Source organism: Natator depressus, chromosome 2 (assembly GCF_965152275.1).
Source record: "Natator depressus isolate rNatDep1 chromosome 2, rNatDep2.hap1, whole genome shotgun sequence".
Lineage (NCBI taxonomy): Eukaryota > Metazoa > Chordata > Testudines > Cheloniidae > Natator > Natator depressus.
Window position 1 is genome coordinate 222,250,958 of NC_134235.1, and position 19,620 is coordinate 222,270,577.

The 19,620-nt window shown below is 40.5% G+C and overlaps 1 protein-coding gene across 4 annotated transcripts in view; it reads right to left on the minus strand.

Annotated features, from left to right (window-relative positions):
- Window positions 1-19,620, minus strand: part of RUNDC3B (RUN domain containing 3B) — a 139,826-nt gene that overhangs the window by 30,388 nt on the left and 89,818 nt on the right. For 3 of the 4 annotated variants that reach the window (XM_074945981.1, XM_074945979.1, XM_074945978.1), the window contains one exon: window positions 17,840-17,997. In XM_074945981.1, the coding sequence (XP_074802082.1) occupies window positions 17,840-17,997 (158 nt within the window). Of the gene's footprint in view, window positions 1-781; window positions 1,152-17,839; window positions 17,998-19,620 lie in introns of those variants that run through there. The other variant, XM_074945980.1, reaches the window with a different exon arrangement.

A 19,620-nucleotide genomic window follows, 5' to 3' on the forward strand; every position in this document is an offset into this window, starting at 1 on the left:
TCTGGGTGCAGGCAGACAAGAGATAGGTAGCTATTTTGTGCTCTTGCAGGTAGGATTCTCAGCTAATGTATGTACCATAAACATATTAAATTTGGGAATCACTATGGGAGTTAAAGTATTAACTAATCTCAAATTCAGACAAATAAATATAAAAAAGCACAATTCATGTCAATGGGGGTTTGAATGAGACAATATTTACCCAAACGCTTTCATTTTTAAGTAAATTTAAACTTTCCAATTATACCGATGTAAAAAAAAAGAATTTCTTACCTGCAAGTTTAATTTCTCCAAAGCCAGAAAATGCCAGTCTAGTGAGCAATATGATCTCCTACCAGCAGACAGAGACATGAAATAAACCAAACTTTGAGACTTTAACCTCTAAAAAAGGGAGCTATACTAGTTCTCCAGTTCAAGAACTAACGTAAGTAGCGAAGAGTAAAAGTGAAATTAAAATCTCAAAAAATAAATTCCACTTCAAGAAAGAACAATCTTAACAACTTTATCTAGGACAAGCATGCACTGTAAAGGAAACATGAAAAGCAAAATAGAAAATAATAGCAAAACCTCAGGATAATTAAAATCTGTAAAACATCTCTAGAAATAAAGAGGGAACTCTCAAACTTTTAGTATGGTAAATACAGAGTGGGCTCTCTGGACTGGTGATATTATTGGACTTTGAGAAATTACATTAGCGGGTCTGAAAATAATTACTTACCTGAAGATTTAGATGTTGCAATAGACCATTAATCTTGGGTAAAAGCCCTATGCACAGACATGGAGTGCCAAAACAGTTAGCTCACAATGAAGCATCTAATGTCAGCCTCTGCAATAAAAAAAGAAGGCAGCTTCTTGTGCTCCACACTTTCTTACTGGTTACAGCTTGTAAAGAAATCTGCACATGTAGCTGCAAAAATACCATACCGGCTGCATCACAGCCTGGCCTCTTAAGCACTCTTTCTAGTCCTTCCCTCCAGTGTCTTGTAGAAAATTTTAAAGATTTATTTCTCCTCTTCCAAGCAGAGTCCATTGTCATCAATTCCATGGGGCCTCTGATCTTCTTGGCTACAGCTCCCCTGCAGTATTTTGCACCAGCTATTTTGGCAGAGATACCAGCTGCTTTGGGCTTCAAATTCCTAATTTCTCGTCTAGTTCTAAGAGAGAAATTTTCTTTCACAATTAATATAAAAACATCCAGTTAGACAAAAATATATCTGCTTTACCATAGCATATCAAGTCTTTGACACACTCAGTACCTTGCCCTGGTGGTGGTGGACACAGATACCTCCTCAAGCCCTCAGCCAAAGCACCAACTGTAGTCCCTGTTGAAAGGAGGCTAGTCAACACAACGTGCTTTGCCTTTGATTAAGTTCTAAGACTAAAACCTTGAGATATAGGAGTTCACTAGCAATCACAACCTATTTAAAACCATTGGAAGAGTGAGTCATGTGGCCTAGAGGTATTGGAGGATTATGGAAGCTTCTAAATCTAATCCTCAACTGTCAGTTCTTCTTCCTTCATTTGAAGAGTAAGGAGTTTTAACAACTGTTTCTAGCAAGCTACAAGAGATCTTAATTTGTTTTTCTTGCAAGTAATAGTTTGCCTTCCACTAGAATGGGAAAAAATATTCCCTCTTTTTCAGTTCAGGCACATGAAGTAGGCGTTTCTTACCCATAATTTATTCCTTCTCTTTTAAAAATATTTATGAAGAAATCAGAAAAAGCATAACCTTTCCTTTCATGAGGGATTCCAATACCTTTGAATTTTGTTAACGTGTTTTTGTCATTTAGACATGTTTCTCTTGGGAACAACAGAATCTACTGGTATCAAGTGAAACAAAAACTGGGTGAACTTTGTGGTTGTCAGAAATTAATTCTCTATCTTCCAAAGATACCAGTCACGATAGTGGGAGCTTCTGCAGCATTACCCAACGTTAGAACGGGCCTTCCACATGGATAACCTTGTCCAAGTAGAAATCTGCAAAAAAGCCTGCACGCAAATTTTGTAGTGACACAAGAAAGCACAGACCGATGTCTAAGTGGTAGCCTTACATCTTGCAACAGAAGTTGCCTCTTCCACTCAGAAAACCAGGTAGCAATTGCCTTGGTCAGCAAGTCTTGATGATCATGGGCTCTTTGCATGTAGCTCAGTGAGGCTCCCTGATTCACTCACCTACCTGGCTAGAGAAGCCTTAGATTTCAAAGCTCTTTCAGAACTCTGATACAGGATTAATAAGAGACATGAACTCTTCATTTCTAGCATCCTTTTCATAAATGTGTGTAATGCCTTCCTAATATTCAAGGTGTGTAACTTTTTCCCCTCTCATACCTAGAAGATGGACAAAAAAAGGAAGGAACACATCAAGAGCCAGACAAAAGCTAATATGAATCTTTAAGAGGATTCTTTAGCAAATAAGCATCTTTAGGAGGATTCTTTAGGTGTATTCTCTATGCCATTATCTACGCCGAGGGACGTACTAGCTGCTGCTTCCCACAGCCCATTGGCCGGGCACAGCGAACCAGTGGGAGCTGTGATCAGCCAAACCTGAGGACACGGCAGGTAAACAAACTGGCCCGGCCCGCCAGGGGCTTTCCCTGAACAAGCGGCATCCCAAGTTTGGGAAACGCTGCTCTATGGTACTATCATTTTAGATGCAGTTGTGATAAAAAAATAAATAGGCAGATCTTCCTTTTACAATTTCACCTTTATTACTGAGTGTCAGTGAATGCAATGAGTAATACTGAATGAGCAGCATGGTAATAATAATTAAATAACTGCATTGACTTATTTTGTTTAGGAGAATCCATCCTCAACATACAGGATTCTGAAGACTTTCCACCTTCAAGATCACCAACATTTTCTATTGTTTCAGAGTTATCTGCCAATGATAGCGTTTCAGTCACATCATGTATGTCACACAGCCACAAGAAAAAAAGCAAAAAGAAAAAAACCCCTCCATCATCCAGAAACAACCACAGATAAGTTTATGATAAGAACCAGCAGATTACAAAAAGAGGTAACTGATGAAAAAATTGCCCGGTTTGTTTATACAACAAACTCTCCTTTCCATATGACTGAGAACCCACACTTCATCAACATGATTCAGTCATTAAGACCAGGATACAGTCCACCCAACAGAGCAGATGTCCCTGGCAAATTGCTGCATAAAATGTATGAAAGAGAAATTGAGCAGTGTGCAAAAGGTCTAGCGGGTAAAATTGTCAACCTGAGTCTTGATGGACGGAGCAATGTCCACAATGATCCTGTTGCATGTGCTCGTGTGACAACAGAAGGGAATGTCTTCCTTACAGAAACAATTGATAAATCACTGCAGAATACTTACAAGTAGCAGCAGTAAAAGCTGTAACAAACTGAAAAAAAATTCAAATGTCTAGTACGCAGCTTGGTCACAGACAATGTCACAAATGTATCCAAGATGAGAAGAAATTATTTAGAAGAGAGTCCCAAGCTAATAATATACAGTTGCAGTGCTCATTTGATGCACCTCCTAGCCAAAAACTTCAGTGTTCCAGAAATAAAGGCTAATGTTGTTGAAATTGCAAAATACTTCCGTAACAACCACTTTGCAGCAGCTGCTCTGAAAAAAGTGGGAGGAACCAAGCTAACTCTCCCACAAGACGTGCGATGGAACTCAGTAGTGGACTGTTTTGAGCACTATATCAAGAACTGGCCTAATCTGATGACCGTTTGTGAACAAAATTGTGAAAAAATAGATGGCACTGTCACAGCTAAAGTTCTCAACATGGGGCTTAAGAGAAATGTTGAACACAGGCCAAGTACCCTGAAGCCTATTTCTATAGCCTTGAACAAAATGCAGGGAAATAGCTGTTTTATTGCTGATGCTGTTGACATTTGGAAGGAACTGAGCGAGATCTTAAAAGAGAAATATGCAATGACAGAGTTAAATTACAAGCATTAAAAAAAAAGGGGGGAGAGAAAAGGGGGGGTCAAGCACTATCTCCAGCTCATTTTCTTGCAAATATTCTCAATACTCAGTACCACGGTCAAACCTTAACTGCTGAAGAAGAAGAGTTGGCTATGACATGGACATCCAGCAATTATCCCTCCATAATGCCAACTATAATAAACTTCATCAGCAAACATATTTCTTGAATGGTTCACTCTTAGCTCTGAAGTTTTAAAGAAAGTCACACCAGTGAACTGGTGGAAGTCACTTAAGCACTGGGATTCAGAGACTGTTGAAGAGATAATCTCACTTAACAGCAGTCGAAATTGTTTGAGACCTGAAAAAGCAGGAAAGCTTGTTTTTCTTTTCCAGATTATGAACAAACAGGAAAATGAAGGTGAAGACGACTGAGTTAGCTGCAGAAGCCAATATTTTAAGTTTCTCATGTTGACTTGGCTGACACAGTCGATTTAATTTGTTTTTTTTTAAATATATTTCATTTAACTATTTTAGTTAAAAACAATTTTAACAAAAACAAACCTGATTTTAAAAAACTTTAATGTTTAACTAAATTCAAAAATTCATATGCTTGTTTTGTTAAAATATTCTGTTTGCTGTTGAAGAAAAAAATCCAGAATACTTAATGTTATTGTTTTAATTAAATAAAACAATTTAAATGTCTGCCTGGTGATGTTCTCCTCCTAATAAAGCATGGCAAGAAAATCCTCCAAATATTAATGATTAACCTGTTGAATTGGAGATAGTTCACCTCCCAATGACTTCATAAATATCTGCTTCAATTATCTTTGTTAAATGAAATAACCAAACAATCATTCATTTTCTGATATAGCTGTAAAACTAACCTGAAAAGTTTTCAAAATAAATCACTTTAAAAATGCATAGTGTGTACTTTCTAAAAATGAAACCTACATCTATCTCTAAGTTGTGAAGAATATGTATTAAGGTTATAACAACCAACAAGAATGCATTTTTATGTAGAAATCCATGATTAAATTAAGTCTTCATGACTAGTGATTTAAATCAAGATTTAAATCAATCAAATGCACCTTGCACCCCCCGCCTGCCGCAGCTGGAAGCTGCGGGGTACCCCCACTGCCCATGGTGGCTGGGATCTTGGGGGCCCACTGCCTCAGGCAGCAGGGGTACCTCTCAGCTCCCTGCCACTGCAGGAGGTGGCGGGACCCTGCAGCTCCCAGCTGCCAGGGCTGAAGTCATGGAGGTCTTTGGAAGTCACGGATTCCGTGACTTTCACGACCCCCGTGACAAAAATCGCAGCCTTACTTATCACCATATTATCTTCTACGTCTTTGCAAATTGCTTAATTATTTGCTCCATAATCTTTCCGAGTACCGAAGTTAATGTGACTGCTCTGTAATTCCCCGAATGTTCCTTATTCCCTTTTTATAGATTGGCACTATGTTTTCCCTTTTCCAGTCCTCCGGAATCTCTCCCGTCTTCCATGACTTTTTTGAAGATTATCTCTAATGGCTCAGATATCTCCTCAATCAGCTCTTTGAGGATACTAGGATGTATTACATCAGGTCCTGGTGACTTTAAAACTTACTAACACAAGTTAGATGTCTTCACTTGTTCTTTCCCTATTTTCTGTTATTGTTCCCCCCCTGCCATTGAGTAACAGGTTTACCCTGTCGTTGGTCTTCCTCTTGCTTCTCATGTATTTGTAGAATTTTTTTTGTAGACAAACGAAAACAGTAGGTCTAATCCCCCTAGATTTCAGTAAGGCAGTTGATACAGTTCCACATAGAAAATTATTAGTTAAATTGAAGAAGAGGGGGATTAACATGAGAATTCAAAGGTGGATAAAGAACAGTTTAAAGGGAAGACTACAACAGGTCATACTGAAAGGTGAACTGTCAGGCTGGAGCGAGGTTACTAGTGGAGTTCCTCAGGGATCGGTCTTGGGACCTATCTTATTTGACATTTTTATTACTGACCTTGGCACAAAAATGTGTGCGTACTAATAAGATTTGCAGATGACACAAAGTTGGAAGGTATAGCCAATATGGAGGAGGACTGTGCTGGGCAGCACAGCATGGAGAATAGGTGACCAGCCCTCTGTGGAGAAAGAAGTGGTTCGGGACTATTTAGAAAAGCTGGATGAGCACAAGTCCATGGGGCCGGATGCGCTGCATCCGGAACTGCTAAAGGAGCTGGCAGATGTGATTGCAGAGCCATTGGCCATTATCTTTGAAAACTCATGGCGATCGGGGGAAGTCCCGGATGACTGGAAAAAGGCTAATGTAGTGCCCATCTTTAAAAAAAGGGAAGAAGGAGGATCCTGGGAACTACAGGCCAGTCAGCCTCACCTCAGTCCCTGGAAAAATCATGGACCAGGTCCTCAAGGAATCAATTCTGAAGCACTTAGAGGAGAGGAAAGTGATCAGGAACTGTCAGCATGGATTCACCAAGGGCAAGTCATGCCTGATTAATCTAATTGCCTTCTATGACGAGATAACTGGCTCTGTAGATGAGGGGAAAGCAGTGGACATGTTGTTCCTTGACTTTAGCAAAGCTTTTGACACGGTGTCCCACAGTATTCTTGCCAGCAAGGTAAAGCAGTATGGGCTGGATGAATGGACTATAAGGTGGATAGAAAGTTGGCTAGATTGTCGGGCTCAACGAGTAGTGATCAATGGCTCCATGTCTAGTTGGCAGCCGGTATCAAGTGGAGTGCCCCAAGGGTTGGTCCTGGGGCCGGTTTTGTTCAATATCTTCATAAATGATCTGGAGGATGGTGTGGATTGCACCCTCAGCAAGTTCTCAGAGGACACTAAAGTGGGAGGAGAGGTAGCTACGCTGGAGGGTAGAGACAGGATACAGAGGGACCTAGACAAATTGGAGGATTGGGCCAAAAGAAATCTGATGAGGTTCAACAAGGACAAGTGCAGAGTCCTGCACTTAGGACGGAAGAATCCCATGCACCGCTACAGACTAGGGACCGAATGGCTCGGCAGCAGTTCTGCAGAAAAGGTCCTAGGGGATACAGTGGATGAGAAGCCAGATATGAGTTAACTGTGTACCCTTGTTGCCAAGAAGGCCAATGGCATTTTGGGATGTATAAGTAGGGGCATTGCCAGCAGATTGAGGGACGTGATCGTTCCCCTCTATTCGACATTGGTGAGGCCTCATCTGGAGTACTGTGTCCAGTTTTGGGCCCCACAATACAAGAAGGATGTGGAAAAACTGGAAAGAGTCCAGCGGAGGGCAACAAAAATGATTAGGGGACTGGAACACATGACTTATGAGGAGAGGCTGAGGGAACTGGGATTGTTTAGTCTACAGAAGAGAAGAATGAGCGGGGATTTGATAGCTGCTTTCAGCTACCTGAAAGGGGGTTCCAAAGAGGATGGATCTAGACTGTTCTCATCAGTAGCTGATGACAGAACAAGGAGTAATGGTCTCAAGTTGCAGTGGGGGAGGTTTAGGTTGGATATTAGGAAAAACTTTTTCACTAGGAGGGTGGTGAAGCACTAGAATGCGTTACCTAGGGAGGTGGTGGAATCTCCTTCCTTAGATATTTTTAAGGTCAGGCTTGACAAAGCCCTGGCTGAGATGATTTAGTTGGAGATTGGTCCTGCTTTGAGCAGGGGGTTGGACTAGATGACCCCCTTCCAACCCTGATATTCTATGATCATACAAGAACATCTGGATGACCTTGTAAACTGGAATAACAGAAATGGGATTAAATATAATAGTGGAAAGTCATGCATTTATGGACTAACAACAAGAATTTTTGCTATAAACTGCAGATTTGTCAGTTAGAAGCAACAAAGGAGGAGAAAGATCGGGGTGTTTTAGTTGATCACAGGAGGTTTATGAGCCATCAATATGATACAGCCATGAAAAAGGCTAGTGCAGTCCTAGGATGCGTCAGGTGAGGTATTTCCAATAGAGACAGGGAAATGTTAGTACCATTATACAAGGCACGGCTGAGACCTCATCTGGAATAGTGTGTGCAGTTCTGGTCTCCCATGTTTAAGAAAGATGAATTCAAACTTGAACATATGCAGAGAAGGGCTACTAGGATGAACCAAGGAACGGAAAACCTACCTTATAATAGGAGACTCAAAGAGCTTGGCTTGTTTAGCCTAAGCAAAAGAAGGCTGAGGGGAGATAGGATTGCTCTCTATAAACACATTAGAGGGAGAGGACTTTAAATCATGATTTGAGGACTTCAGTAACTCAGCCAGAAGTTAGGGTTCTACTTCAGAAGTGGATGGTTGAGGTTCTGTGGCCTGCAGTGTGCAAGAGGTCAGACTAGACTAGAGGATCACGATGGTCCCTTTTGACCTTAAAGTGTATGATTCTAACTATGGCACCTGGCATGGGCTTAGTTAATAACTATATTGTATCACTATTTCTCAAAAACAATACTCCCATGATTTTTCCCCCCATCTAAGTAGCATATTCAGTGTAAATAGTGTATATGCAAAAATAACAGAAAAAGTGTAGTTCATTTACAAAAAAAGTATAAATAGAACTATTAATAGTTGATGTATGTTTACTGATAATTTTCAATACAAGAGGCAACATACTGTATCTACTGAAAGTAAAATTAGTGGAGTATAAAGAAAAACATTGTTAACTAACATCTTACTGTACAAATCCTACAATTACAGATTAATAGTATAAAACTTATCCATGTTAAACCTTTTTTCCCCATAAGCGTACATTAAGGAGTAAAATGGTTACAATATAAATGAAGATCACATTACAGGATTAAAATACTAGTGACTTTGCAGCATTAACAACTCAGGCTAAATTTGAACAAGTGGTCTACACTTACTCTATTACTAATCTTCTGAGGCATGCAGTCCCATCCCCTCTTTTCTATGTAATAGAATTTTCAGGTCCTCCCTTCATAGAAATTAAAAGACCATTCCCAAGCAGGAGAGTTTAAGGATCAAAATATCAATATTTTGTAGGCAAAGAGATTCTAAAAAACTGCCTTGCCAAAATGAGTAACTGTTTTGTCAGAGTCCAGATTGTCAGTAAATACTGACAAAGGAGGAAAACCTAGGAATCCGCACAACACTTGTCCTTTGTGGGAATGTACCTTTCATGAGTGATTGAAGTGACTTTTTTACCCCCAGCCAAATGTGCTCTGAGGCATTCAAAAGGCAGATGTTTTTGATTATCCATTTTGAAAGGCCTTGCTTATAGATTATGGTTAAGTCTAGTACACTTATCTAAAAATTCTAGAAGCAGGATACATATTGTATAACTAGGACAGTTTATCAAATGTTAACTTCTGAGTGAGATATAATAGCCTTCTTGCTATTCTGTTTATGTAAAATATTCTCACCTCTGGAAGAAAGAGGAGAAAAAAATACCATGAAAATGACTGACTGAAGTGGAAGCTGAAAGACAACTTGTGAAGGAAGAGGGAATTTGTACATACTGTCACCTTTTTATGGCAATCTATATATAAACTGATCTATAGGAAGCACTTTCAAAATTCTCTCATTCATCAGGCAGCCAACATGATAAAGAAAAAACACCTTAAAAGGAGAAATTGAATCTACATTTACACATTGAAAAAGCGACATTCAGAAAAATCAAGGCAAGTAACTCAGCATACTAAATAAAAACGTAAGGAACTGAGAGAAGACCAGAAGTCAGTACAAAGGATTTAAAATAGACATTGCCAACCTGAAAAGAATGTCTCTGAAAAAAGGAAAATGTTCCTAATGGAAATTGAGTTTACACAATCTGTCTCCCAAAAGGGATTTAGAGAAAGGAGGATTAGTATTCTGAATTTTGCCATAGTAGGAAATGAATTTAGCAGCAAGATCAAATACTGAACTGTATCCGCCAATTTGTGTGGAGTGAGGAAATAAAGTAATTAAGTAGTTAGCTAGGCAAACTGAGTTTATTATACTGAAACTGTTTAAGGAATGAATTTCCTTTGAGAATCTTGCAAGAAGAATCCCTTAAAAAATGGACAGTAAGAAGTGCTATATCCATATTAAAAAGATTCTTTACCTATTGCTCCAGAGAATTTAGCATTCCTAGAAAGATATGATTACGAAGGCCATGGTAACCCAGACTTAAACAGTGACGTGGGGGTGAAAGAATATGGTACAAGAATTAAACAGGGCGTTGACTCAGTACCAGAATAACCATATATTTCTTGACAATGGTTCTGTTACCAATCTTTTGGACAAGATGAAGACAGATGTCTCCCCCAAAGGTACAGAAAAAACAAAGTCTTCAAAAACTGATGCAAAACAAGTTCTTGCTAGAATAAGTTGCAACATAAAAAGCTCCTGATAATGGACATTCAAAATCCTTTGTACTTTCCAGCATGATCAAGAATACCACCCTAGGGTTATAATATTTTGGTTTTGCTGTCCTCATATGGAGATGTTCGTAATATAGAGTAGTGTTTATGGTTCCTTTTTTAATTTCCCTGCTCATTCCTAAAACACTGAACAGGAATATGATAGTTTAACTGCCTTTTCCTTCAACAGAATGAAAAACATTTTAAGGAAGGAGAGGATGAACTTTTAGTGTCCATAATGGCATCCTGCCCTCTTAATTAATAATTGAGCTGTTAGCAACTCATAGGTTATAGTGCAGGGGGATTCAGTTATTTTTCATCTAGGACTTCTTGTATTTTTATGCTTTTCTTATTTTGATTAAAATGTGTTCTACCAAAAAAAAATTAAAAGGGTCAAATTATACCCTTCACTTGTATATACAGAGCAGTGGACCTGGAGGACACAATTAGGAATGCCACCCATGCTGCACCGTTAACTTCAATCTCATGGAAGACCACAGCAGAGGATCAGGATCCATCCATAAAAAGAAGTAAAACAAAAATCTGTATACTGCAGACAGATAATTAGAAATCATGCACACAGAGGGAAGTGAGGAATAGGATTTTTACAATGTTATTTTAATTATTATAGTGCTAGGAATCTGTATTCCCAACTACTCACTGTTCACAGATTCTTCTACAAACAGGAATTAACACTTTAAAACATGTGCTATTCTTTCTGGCCTGGACCCTCAAGATGTTCTTGATAGGTGGTAAAATCAAATGGGGAGGTGGAGAGTCAGTCATTGGAAGAGATTTTTAGTTCCCCCTTCTAGGAAGACAAGGTTTCGGCTTTTTTACAATAGGCATTATTTATCTTTCTTCAAGAAACTCTTGACTCTGCAAATATCACCTTTATCAACTGGTCTCTAACCTTCCTTTTTAGTAAGACTGAAAAAGCAAGACAGACAACTCTGGCAATACACTGAATGATAAAGCTTAAGCATTCGTACACATTTATTTAGATCCATCAGCATCTTTTGGAACATTTGACCACAAGGTATTGCCAGTGCTTCTGCAGACTATAGCTGGGATATATGGAGCAGCTCAGATACTTTGTTTGTATTTTCTTTTGGAGAAAAACAAGAGATCAACACTGGGTAAATGCTGAGTGCGCTCATGCAGACATACAAAGGATTCCAGTTCATTATCCCTTCTATCTAATGTGTACATAAGCTTCCTGAGGAGACAGGCAGGCATTATAGACTGAAGCATGTAGATGATGTCCATATGTAGATGAATTTCTCATCTCCTTTTCACAGGATCTGGATAAGGCAATTGTTTGCCTTTTCCAGTGTCAACAAATTGTTGCTGGGATAAGACCTAGCTTGCTGAAGCACAACCTGGATAAAATGGGGGTTTATGATGATGTGTCAAAAAAGCAACTGTAGGAAATAGCCGTTACCAACTATCCAGTCAGCAGCAGTCATCAGTGCTGGTGAGAAAGCTGTAATCTTTTCTTTCAGATGCAAACCTACCCATAGATCCATGCTTTTCCCACCTCTGTAGTGGATTACTGCAATTTACATTGATCAACAAGCGAAGACCACTTGGAAATGTCAGTGAATATAAAATACATCTGTGGGCTTTCATTAGCTGTGCTTCTCACAGGGAATATAGTAAGTCTGTTCTTTGTGATCTACACGGGCTTGCATTTGTTTCTGGAAATAATTCATGCTACTTGTTTTGATGTACAATATTTCTACATGATTTGGGTCCCAGCTACCTTAGACTACCCATCTCTGTGATACTGTGGCAGTTCAGATCAACTGAGCTGCTCAAGTTTACAAGCCTCCAGGCTAAAGAAGAGCTGAGGGCAGGATGATTTTAATAGAAATCAACTGCAGTGGTATTAAAGAATCATAGATACTAAGGTCAGAAGGGACCATTATGATCATCTAGTCCGACCTCCTGCACAACGCAGGCCACAGAATCTCATCCACCCATTCCTGCGAAAAACCTCTCACCTATGTCTGAGCTACTGAAGTCCTCAAATCGTGGTTTAAAGACTTCAAGGAGCAGAGAATCCTCCAGCAAGTGACCCATGCCCCATGCTACAGAGGAAGGCGAAAAACCTCCAGGGGCTCTTCCAATCTGTCCTGGAAGAAAATTCCTTCCCGACTCTAAATATGGCGATCAGCTAAACCCTGAGCATATGGGCAAGATTCACCAGCCAGATACCCAGGAAAGAATTTTCTGTAGTAACTAAGATCCCACCCCCATCTAACATCCCATCACAGGCCATTGGGCCTATTTACCATTCAAAAACCAGTCGGAGAACACTTCAATCTCTTTGGTCACTCGATTACAGACCTAAAAGTGGCAATTCTTCAACAAAAAAACTTCAAAAACGGACTCCAACGAGAGACTGCTGAATTGGAATTAATTTGCAAACTGGATACAATTAACTTAGGCTTGAATAAAGACTGGGAGTGGATGGGTCATTACACAAAGTAAAACTATTTCCTCATGTTTATTCTCTCTGTGTGTTAGCAATATGATAATATGAGCCATGGGCAGAGCCATTATGTAATCTTTTAGACCGTTGGCTTATTGTGCTTATCTTGTCTTGCTGCTAGAACCTATCCAGGGTCTTGGGAAAACCTGTCCCCATAGCTTCTCTCTGCCCAATAAGCACCCTATATAATCTATTGTAATCAATTGTTCTGCAGTGTCTCTGAGCCTAATAAGCAAAGTGACACTCCGCCAGCGCCGTGCCTAATAAACTCCTGTGCTTGACTCTACATGGTGTGGATTACTGTTCCTTCACATGTCATCTCCAAGACAGCTCAAACTTCATGTACACAGAAGGTGAATGCAAGAAATTTATAATTCACCTAAAAGATGTTTTGAATCTCACATATACGAAGTGTGACACTGTATGGAATCTGGGAAACACTTGAGGATATTATGACCATTATATGGTAAAATTGCAATGAGGGGAGTTGTGCCAGATATGCCATGTAAAATATCTGAAAAAATGTTATAATTTGCCAACTATGATAATCACATTTCTGTGTTTGTATCACCTTTGTATTATGGGTTATAGATATGTATGTATGTCTGTATTACAAAACTTGTGCTATGCTTCTGGGTGACACTCCCAGACAGTTTGGCATCAGTACTGCCTAGCTTGTTTGATGGCCCATTAAGGACCATCAGCTATACAACTGACCCATTGAGAGAAGACAAGGAATACACCTTATGACTCATCAAGGCATGCAGGGGCATGCCTATGGACAGAAAAGGCTTCCAAGCCATGTGCTGGGCAGCTTGTGTTTGAAACAAAGGAAGTACAAGCTGCATGACAAAAAACTGTAAAAGACCGCTCCATCTTGTCTTCAATACTGCTTCTTACCTCTGGAGGAATTTTGCTACAAACCGAAGCTCTGAACAAAGGACTGAATCACCCATCCATGCTGTGGATGTATTCCAGAGGGACTTTCAAGCCAACTAACTCACCAGTACTGCTAAGAACCTGATGGACTTTGAAGTCTTTGTATGTATGTAACTGTTTTACCATTTAACCTCTCTCTTCTTGTTCTTGCTTTTTTCTTTATAATAAACCTTTCGTTTTAGACACTAAAGGATTGGCTTGCAGTGTGGTATTTTGGGTAAGATCCAAACCTATACTGATCAGGTAACGTGGTTGACACTTTGGGATCAGAAAAATATTTTGTATATGTAAGCAGAGTTTTAAATAACTTCTCACTGTACTGGACCTAGGTGCTGACTGGGAGCCAGAGGACTCGAATGCAACAACAGGGGCTGTGTGATTTCTTTTTTTGCTTCTTGATAACCAGTATGGGGATCAGAAGCACAGTTGGTGACTGGTTGGAGAGTTTAACTTCAGTGTTACCCACCAGTCTTGGTAGTATCTGCTCTCCCTTTTGCAGCCTGCCCTGACGTTGGCATTTCCAGGGAGGGCTGCCCCAGGCACCAGCGGTCACACAGGAGACACTTTTGTGTACACCCCAGCTAGGGGTAATCTTCAAAGAAGGGGGAAAAGTATTGGAATAGAGAACTCACAACCCACAAATTACTTCTCCCCCATCTCTACTCACAGCAGCTACAACGCTTGAAAGAAAAAAGGAAGCTTTTGAAATTAGGGGAAGGGGTCTTAGCTGGAAAGCCTTCCGACTAGTACAGACTGCTGTAAGCTTTTGGGTGAGGAAAAAAAAAAAAAAAAAACCTTTGACATTGGTGTTTTCAAGATCACTTAACTTGGCAAAATTTAGGAATTAGCTTGCATTTTTAACATTTCTTTTGTAACCAATCCTCACTGATATGCCTTATCACTTATAATCACTGAAAATCTCCCCCTATATATTTAATAAACTTGTTTTGTTGTTTTATCTAAAAAAGTGTGTTTGATTGAAGTGTTGGGAAATTTCTACTCAGGTCAACAGGGCTGGTGCATACTCATTGCCCTTTGTCGGAATGATTGACTAATTATGAGCTTGTACCATCCAGTGGGTTACTGAACAGTACAAGACACATTTCAGGGGTGGGGTGGGGTATAAGGTTGGGACTGAGGGATATGCAGGTGTCACACTATCTATTCATGGCTGGCTGGGTATAGCATTCATATATTCATCTGGGAGTGACTTTACATGCTGTTCACTAGCAAAGGAGAGTAAAAGGCAGCCAGGCTGGAGAGCTAAGGGACAACAGTTCAGGTTGCACCCTGGGGAATGTCACACCCAGAAAAAATATAGCAGTTGCTATCTGGAAATAGGAACAGAATACATAATAAATAGGAGCTGGCACATTAAGCTGACTCAAGAAGAGGCCCTTCATAAGTCCACTGTGTAGTGCACTGTTCTTAAAATAAGCAACCTTCACCTCTCATAGCACTACATCTTTATCTTTTACAGCTGATCCTTTTGTATCCTCCATGGACAATTTCAGATTTAGCACACACTTCCAAAATACCTTTTAAAAATATTCTTGAATAAAGGCAAGGAAATGGAAAGTCAAATGTTTCAAATTGGAGCACACAACTGTCTAAAAGACCAAGATCAAAGGCAACCTAAAACGTATTTAGCCTTATTTTCAGCTGTAATAAAATGGTAATAAGCTAAAGCAGTGAAATTCACTACTTCAGCAAAACCATTAGAGCAGAACAGTTTCATTAAAAGGAAAACAGACTATTTTAATAATATAGTAGCACTTTTCATTAATATAGCAAAGGGCCTTAAAACAGAGATCTGAAGGTGCTTTACAAACTTTAATAGGTTCTGCCTCAACACCTATATGAATTAGGGAAGTATTACCATCCCAAGCTTGTTTATGGCAATTAGGAAAAGAAACTGCAGCACACATTTCACTACTTTAATATGCTAATAGTGAGTATGGGGGGAGATGAGGAAGGACATAAAACTAAAATACCTGTCTGTACTTGGAGTTCTATAAACACAGGTTCGACCATTTCAAAATGTTAATAGCAACTGGCCAAATTAATGCTTTAATGTAGGCAAACTAAGGTAACAAGGCTGCCTAGGTGCCCTACCAGCTCAGTTTCTGTTTAAGTATGAAGCAAAGATCAAGGATGGGCAAATATGGAGGAAATATGTTTAAAGAATGCCAGTTGCTGCTACTTTTCACCCTCAGGTTCCTCCTCCAAGTCATTTCTTCTGCCCTTCCTCTAACTCTCTGGGCTGAGTAACTAAAATTGTTAGTCTCTAAGGTGCCACAAGTACTCCTTTTATTTTTGGGAGAGTAGATCTGACAGATTTGCTGCATTCACAACATTAATTTGTGTAAAATTGTACATGGATCTCTAAGTAGCTGCCTTACATTTATGAAAGGAGACTTAGCCCAGAGCCCCAACAATGGCATCTCAAATGGCCATATAAGGCAGGATTTTTTTTGTCTTAAAAAGCACCACATCATCGTACTCCAGAATCTAAACTAGCTAATACTCCTGAGCACCCATAACTCCAGTGGAAATCAGTTGGAATAACAGATGTTTAGTACCTTCAAATATCAAACTAGACCAAAGTTAGCACCCTCAAAATCAGGAGCCACTTTTGAAAGTTTTCCTCTAGGAGATGAAAGACCAGTTATTAGCCACAACTTCTAAACTGTGGGTCAGTACTAGAATTTTACTACAGGCACTTCTCACAAAGCTTGCAGCCAGACTTTCTCTAGTCTGGATCAGAGAAAATGAAGGGGGGGAAACCCTCTAGGAACCTTTAAATCATCACAAATGAAACACAAATTATTCTGTGAAACTCAGCTGGGATACACAAGTTACAAACATCAGCAGTTCCCTGATCTAATAGAAGGTAGAAGAAAAACATTTTTTTTTAATTAACTATACACCTTTAAATGCATACAGAGTGAGATTCAGGGCTGCACCTCTAAGAGGCACAGCCCAGGAGAAGCCTAAGGTGCCTTTAAGCCACGCTTGAAATCTCCCAGATTCTAGGCTACTCCAGGGGCCAGAGTGGACACTGGTGTAACTTATGACTGAGCTGGGGACACTGCCCAGAATCTCCACAGTGCTATGTGCTGTTGCCCTGCTCATCACCCAGCTATATCCGAGCATACCCCTATGTCAGAGCTCACAAAATGTCTTCAGAAGAGATCTTGAGGCTGTTGTCCTTATTTCCTTTCCCTGGGGGAATTATCCCATCGCTGGAGGCAGGTTACCAGACCCAGAGAAGGATGGTTCAGTGGTTAGGGCCCTAGACTGGAATTTGGAGACCCAGGTTTAGTTTTTGCTCCACAAGAGACTTCCCATGTGACCTTAGTAAGTCATTTATTCTCTCTGTGTCTCATTTCCACATCTCTAAAATGGGGATGATAGTACTTCTGTACTTCACAGGGATGATGTGAGGATAAATACATTAAAAATTGTGAGGCTCTCAGATGCTATAGTAATGGGAGCCACATAAGTACTAAAGATAGATGAATTAAAGCCCCTTTATGTTACTCCAGGCCTTTTACCAGACATAAAAGTATGGGTGAGAAGCCTAGGGTGTGTCCAATAATGAAGCCCTCAGCTCTAGCAGAATTGCTTCTAGTGTTTCAGCGCACCATACAAACAGAATAGAATAGTAAAGCAGGAGTCTCTGAAGGTGTATTTGTGAAGGAGAAATACCGTTTTCCCCCAATAAATGAAAATCTTACTACAGCCAAAATAATGTTTTGCCTCCCACAAAATTTTTTGCATTACAGAACTTAAACATACTAGTGATAAAATGCAGTATAGCAATTTTAATTAAAAAAATGCATGATGAAATAGAAATAACTATTTTCAATTAAGCTGTCTTAGATCTTTAAGTAGTTGCTTTTTTAAATTTTTTACAATTTTAGTATTCTATATACTATTGCAGGGCAGCTGTCTTTGAATATAAAATTTGTCAGCTGATGAAAAATTGTTCTACATTTATAAAAAGGAGAACTACTTCAATTTCTTCAAGATTAAGTCTTACTTGTTTTCATGGGACCAGAAATTCATATAAATCATACAGGAAAATACAGGAATCCAGAGAGATTATGTTACTACTCTAGCCAAGTTTCTCCATCACAGTCTAACTTACAGCTGGTCCTGCAGCTCTACAATTATGTACTCCAGCTGTTCCTTCTCCATTTTATGGGCTAGATCCATATCTTCAATCCTCTGTAGCAGTAGTTTGTTTTGTGAGACAGATTCAGCCAGCTGGGTTTCTCTGAGGCGTACTAGCTCTTCAAGATAACCCTGAAAATGCAGAAACAAACAAAAACCTTTAGTGAATAAGAAATGGTTACTCACTGTATGCAGTAACTGTGGTTCTTTGACATGTGTCCCCCTATGGGTGCTCCACTCCAGGTGCACTGGCATCCCCTACACCTTTGATCAGAGATTTCGCATAGCAGTGTCCATTAAGCCCATGCATGTGTATTACTCAATTTTGTGCTCTGTGCTGTTATATAGCACCGCACGGGTGAACCAACCTCAGTTCCTTCTGTACTGCAAAGCTCCACAGCAGAGAACTCCAAAGCAGAGGGGAAGGAAGGTAGTTAATGAATCATCCAAAGGAAGACAAATCTCAAAGAACCAGTTACTGCACAGGGTGAGTAACCCGCACAGAGCGAGTAACCATTTCTTTTTCTTCAAGTAGCGTCCCTATGGGTACTCAAGTCTAGATGATTAACGAGAGGTTTCCTCTGAGGAGGAGGGGGCGTCAACATCGAGTCCAATATCAAAGAAAATATAGCTAAGCCAAACACAGCATCGGAAGCAGAGTCCTGAGCAGTGTTCCCTCTAATTTTTCCCACCCATGCGTGGAATGAATTTAGTTATGTGCACCACTATGGAGGTGATGTGTGACACATAATAAATTCATGTGGTGGGGTTGGGGAGGGGACTGGGCCATGGTTGGGGTTCGGAGTGTGGGAGGGGGCTCAGGGCTGGGGCAGAAGGTTGGGTGCAGGGGGTGAGCACTCTGGCTAGGGGGTGCAGGATCCGAGAGGGGGCCAGGGTACAGGAGAGTACTCCGGGGCTACAGCAGGGAGAGAGAACTCCCCCCAGCTCTCTCTCCCTGCAGTAGAACCTGGGCTGTGTAGGGAGGCACCTCTCCCCGCCCCAGAGCTCTGGGGCTGGGGCTGCAGGATAGGCGCTCCTCCCCCAGCCCCAGCAGGTCTGGGCCAGGGGAGGGCTGCCCTGGCCGCAGCTAGGTCTGGGCCATTCTGGTAGCGTGGGCCTGGTTGGGGCTGGGCCAGTCCGCCCCAGCAGGTCCGGACCGCAGCAGAGATGGGAGCCGGGGGAGGGATGCCCCGGCCGCGGCAGGTTGGGTGCTGGGGGAGGGACGCCCCTCCCCCATCTGCAGGAGGTCCCCAGTTTGGTTTCCTGAGCGCCTGCACAGTGCTAAATAGGCAGCTGCGCAGCTTACGGGCAGCTTAGGTCATGAGTTATTGCATAATTCTCAGCAAACATTTATAGAGGTCTAAGTCATGGCTCTACATATTTCAATGATGGGAACATTATTGTGAAAGGCTGTAGAGGCTTAGAATGAGTGTGTGTGTTTGAGGGTGCTTGAATATTACAAGATTGTTAGCAATAACCAATGCAGTCAGCCAGTTGGAAAGTCTTTGTTTAGAGACCAGACCCTTTTGATCTGTCTGCAATCAAGACAAATAATTTGGGAGTCTTTCTGAAAGGTTTAGACCTATCAAGATAGAAGGCCAGGGCTCTCCTAACATCAAATGTATAACTGCACCTCTTCTTTGCTTAGGTGAGGTTTAGGGTGGAGGACCAGAAGATGAATGGGTTGGTTAATATGGAACTCAGAAGATATTTTTTGTAAAAGCTTGGGATGTGGTCATACTGTTGACCTTGTCC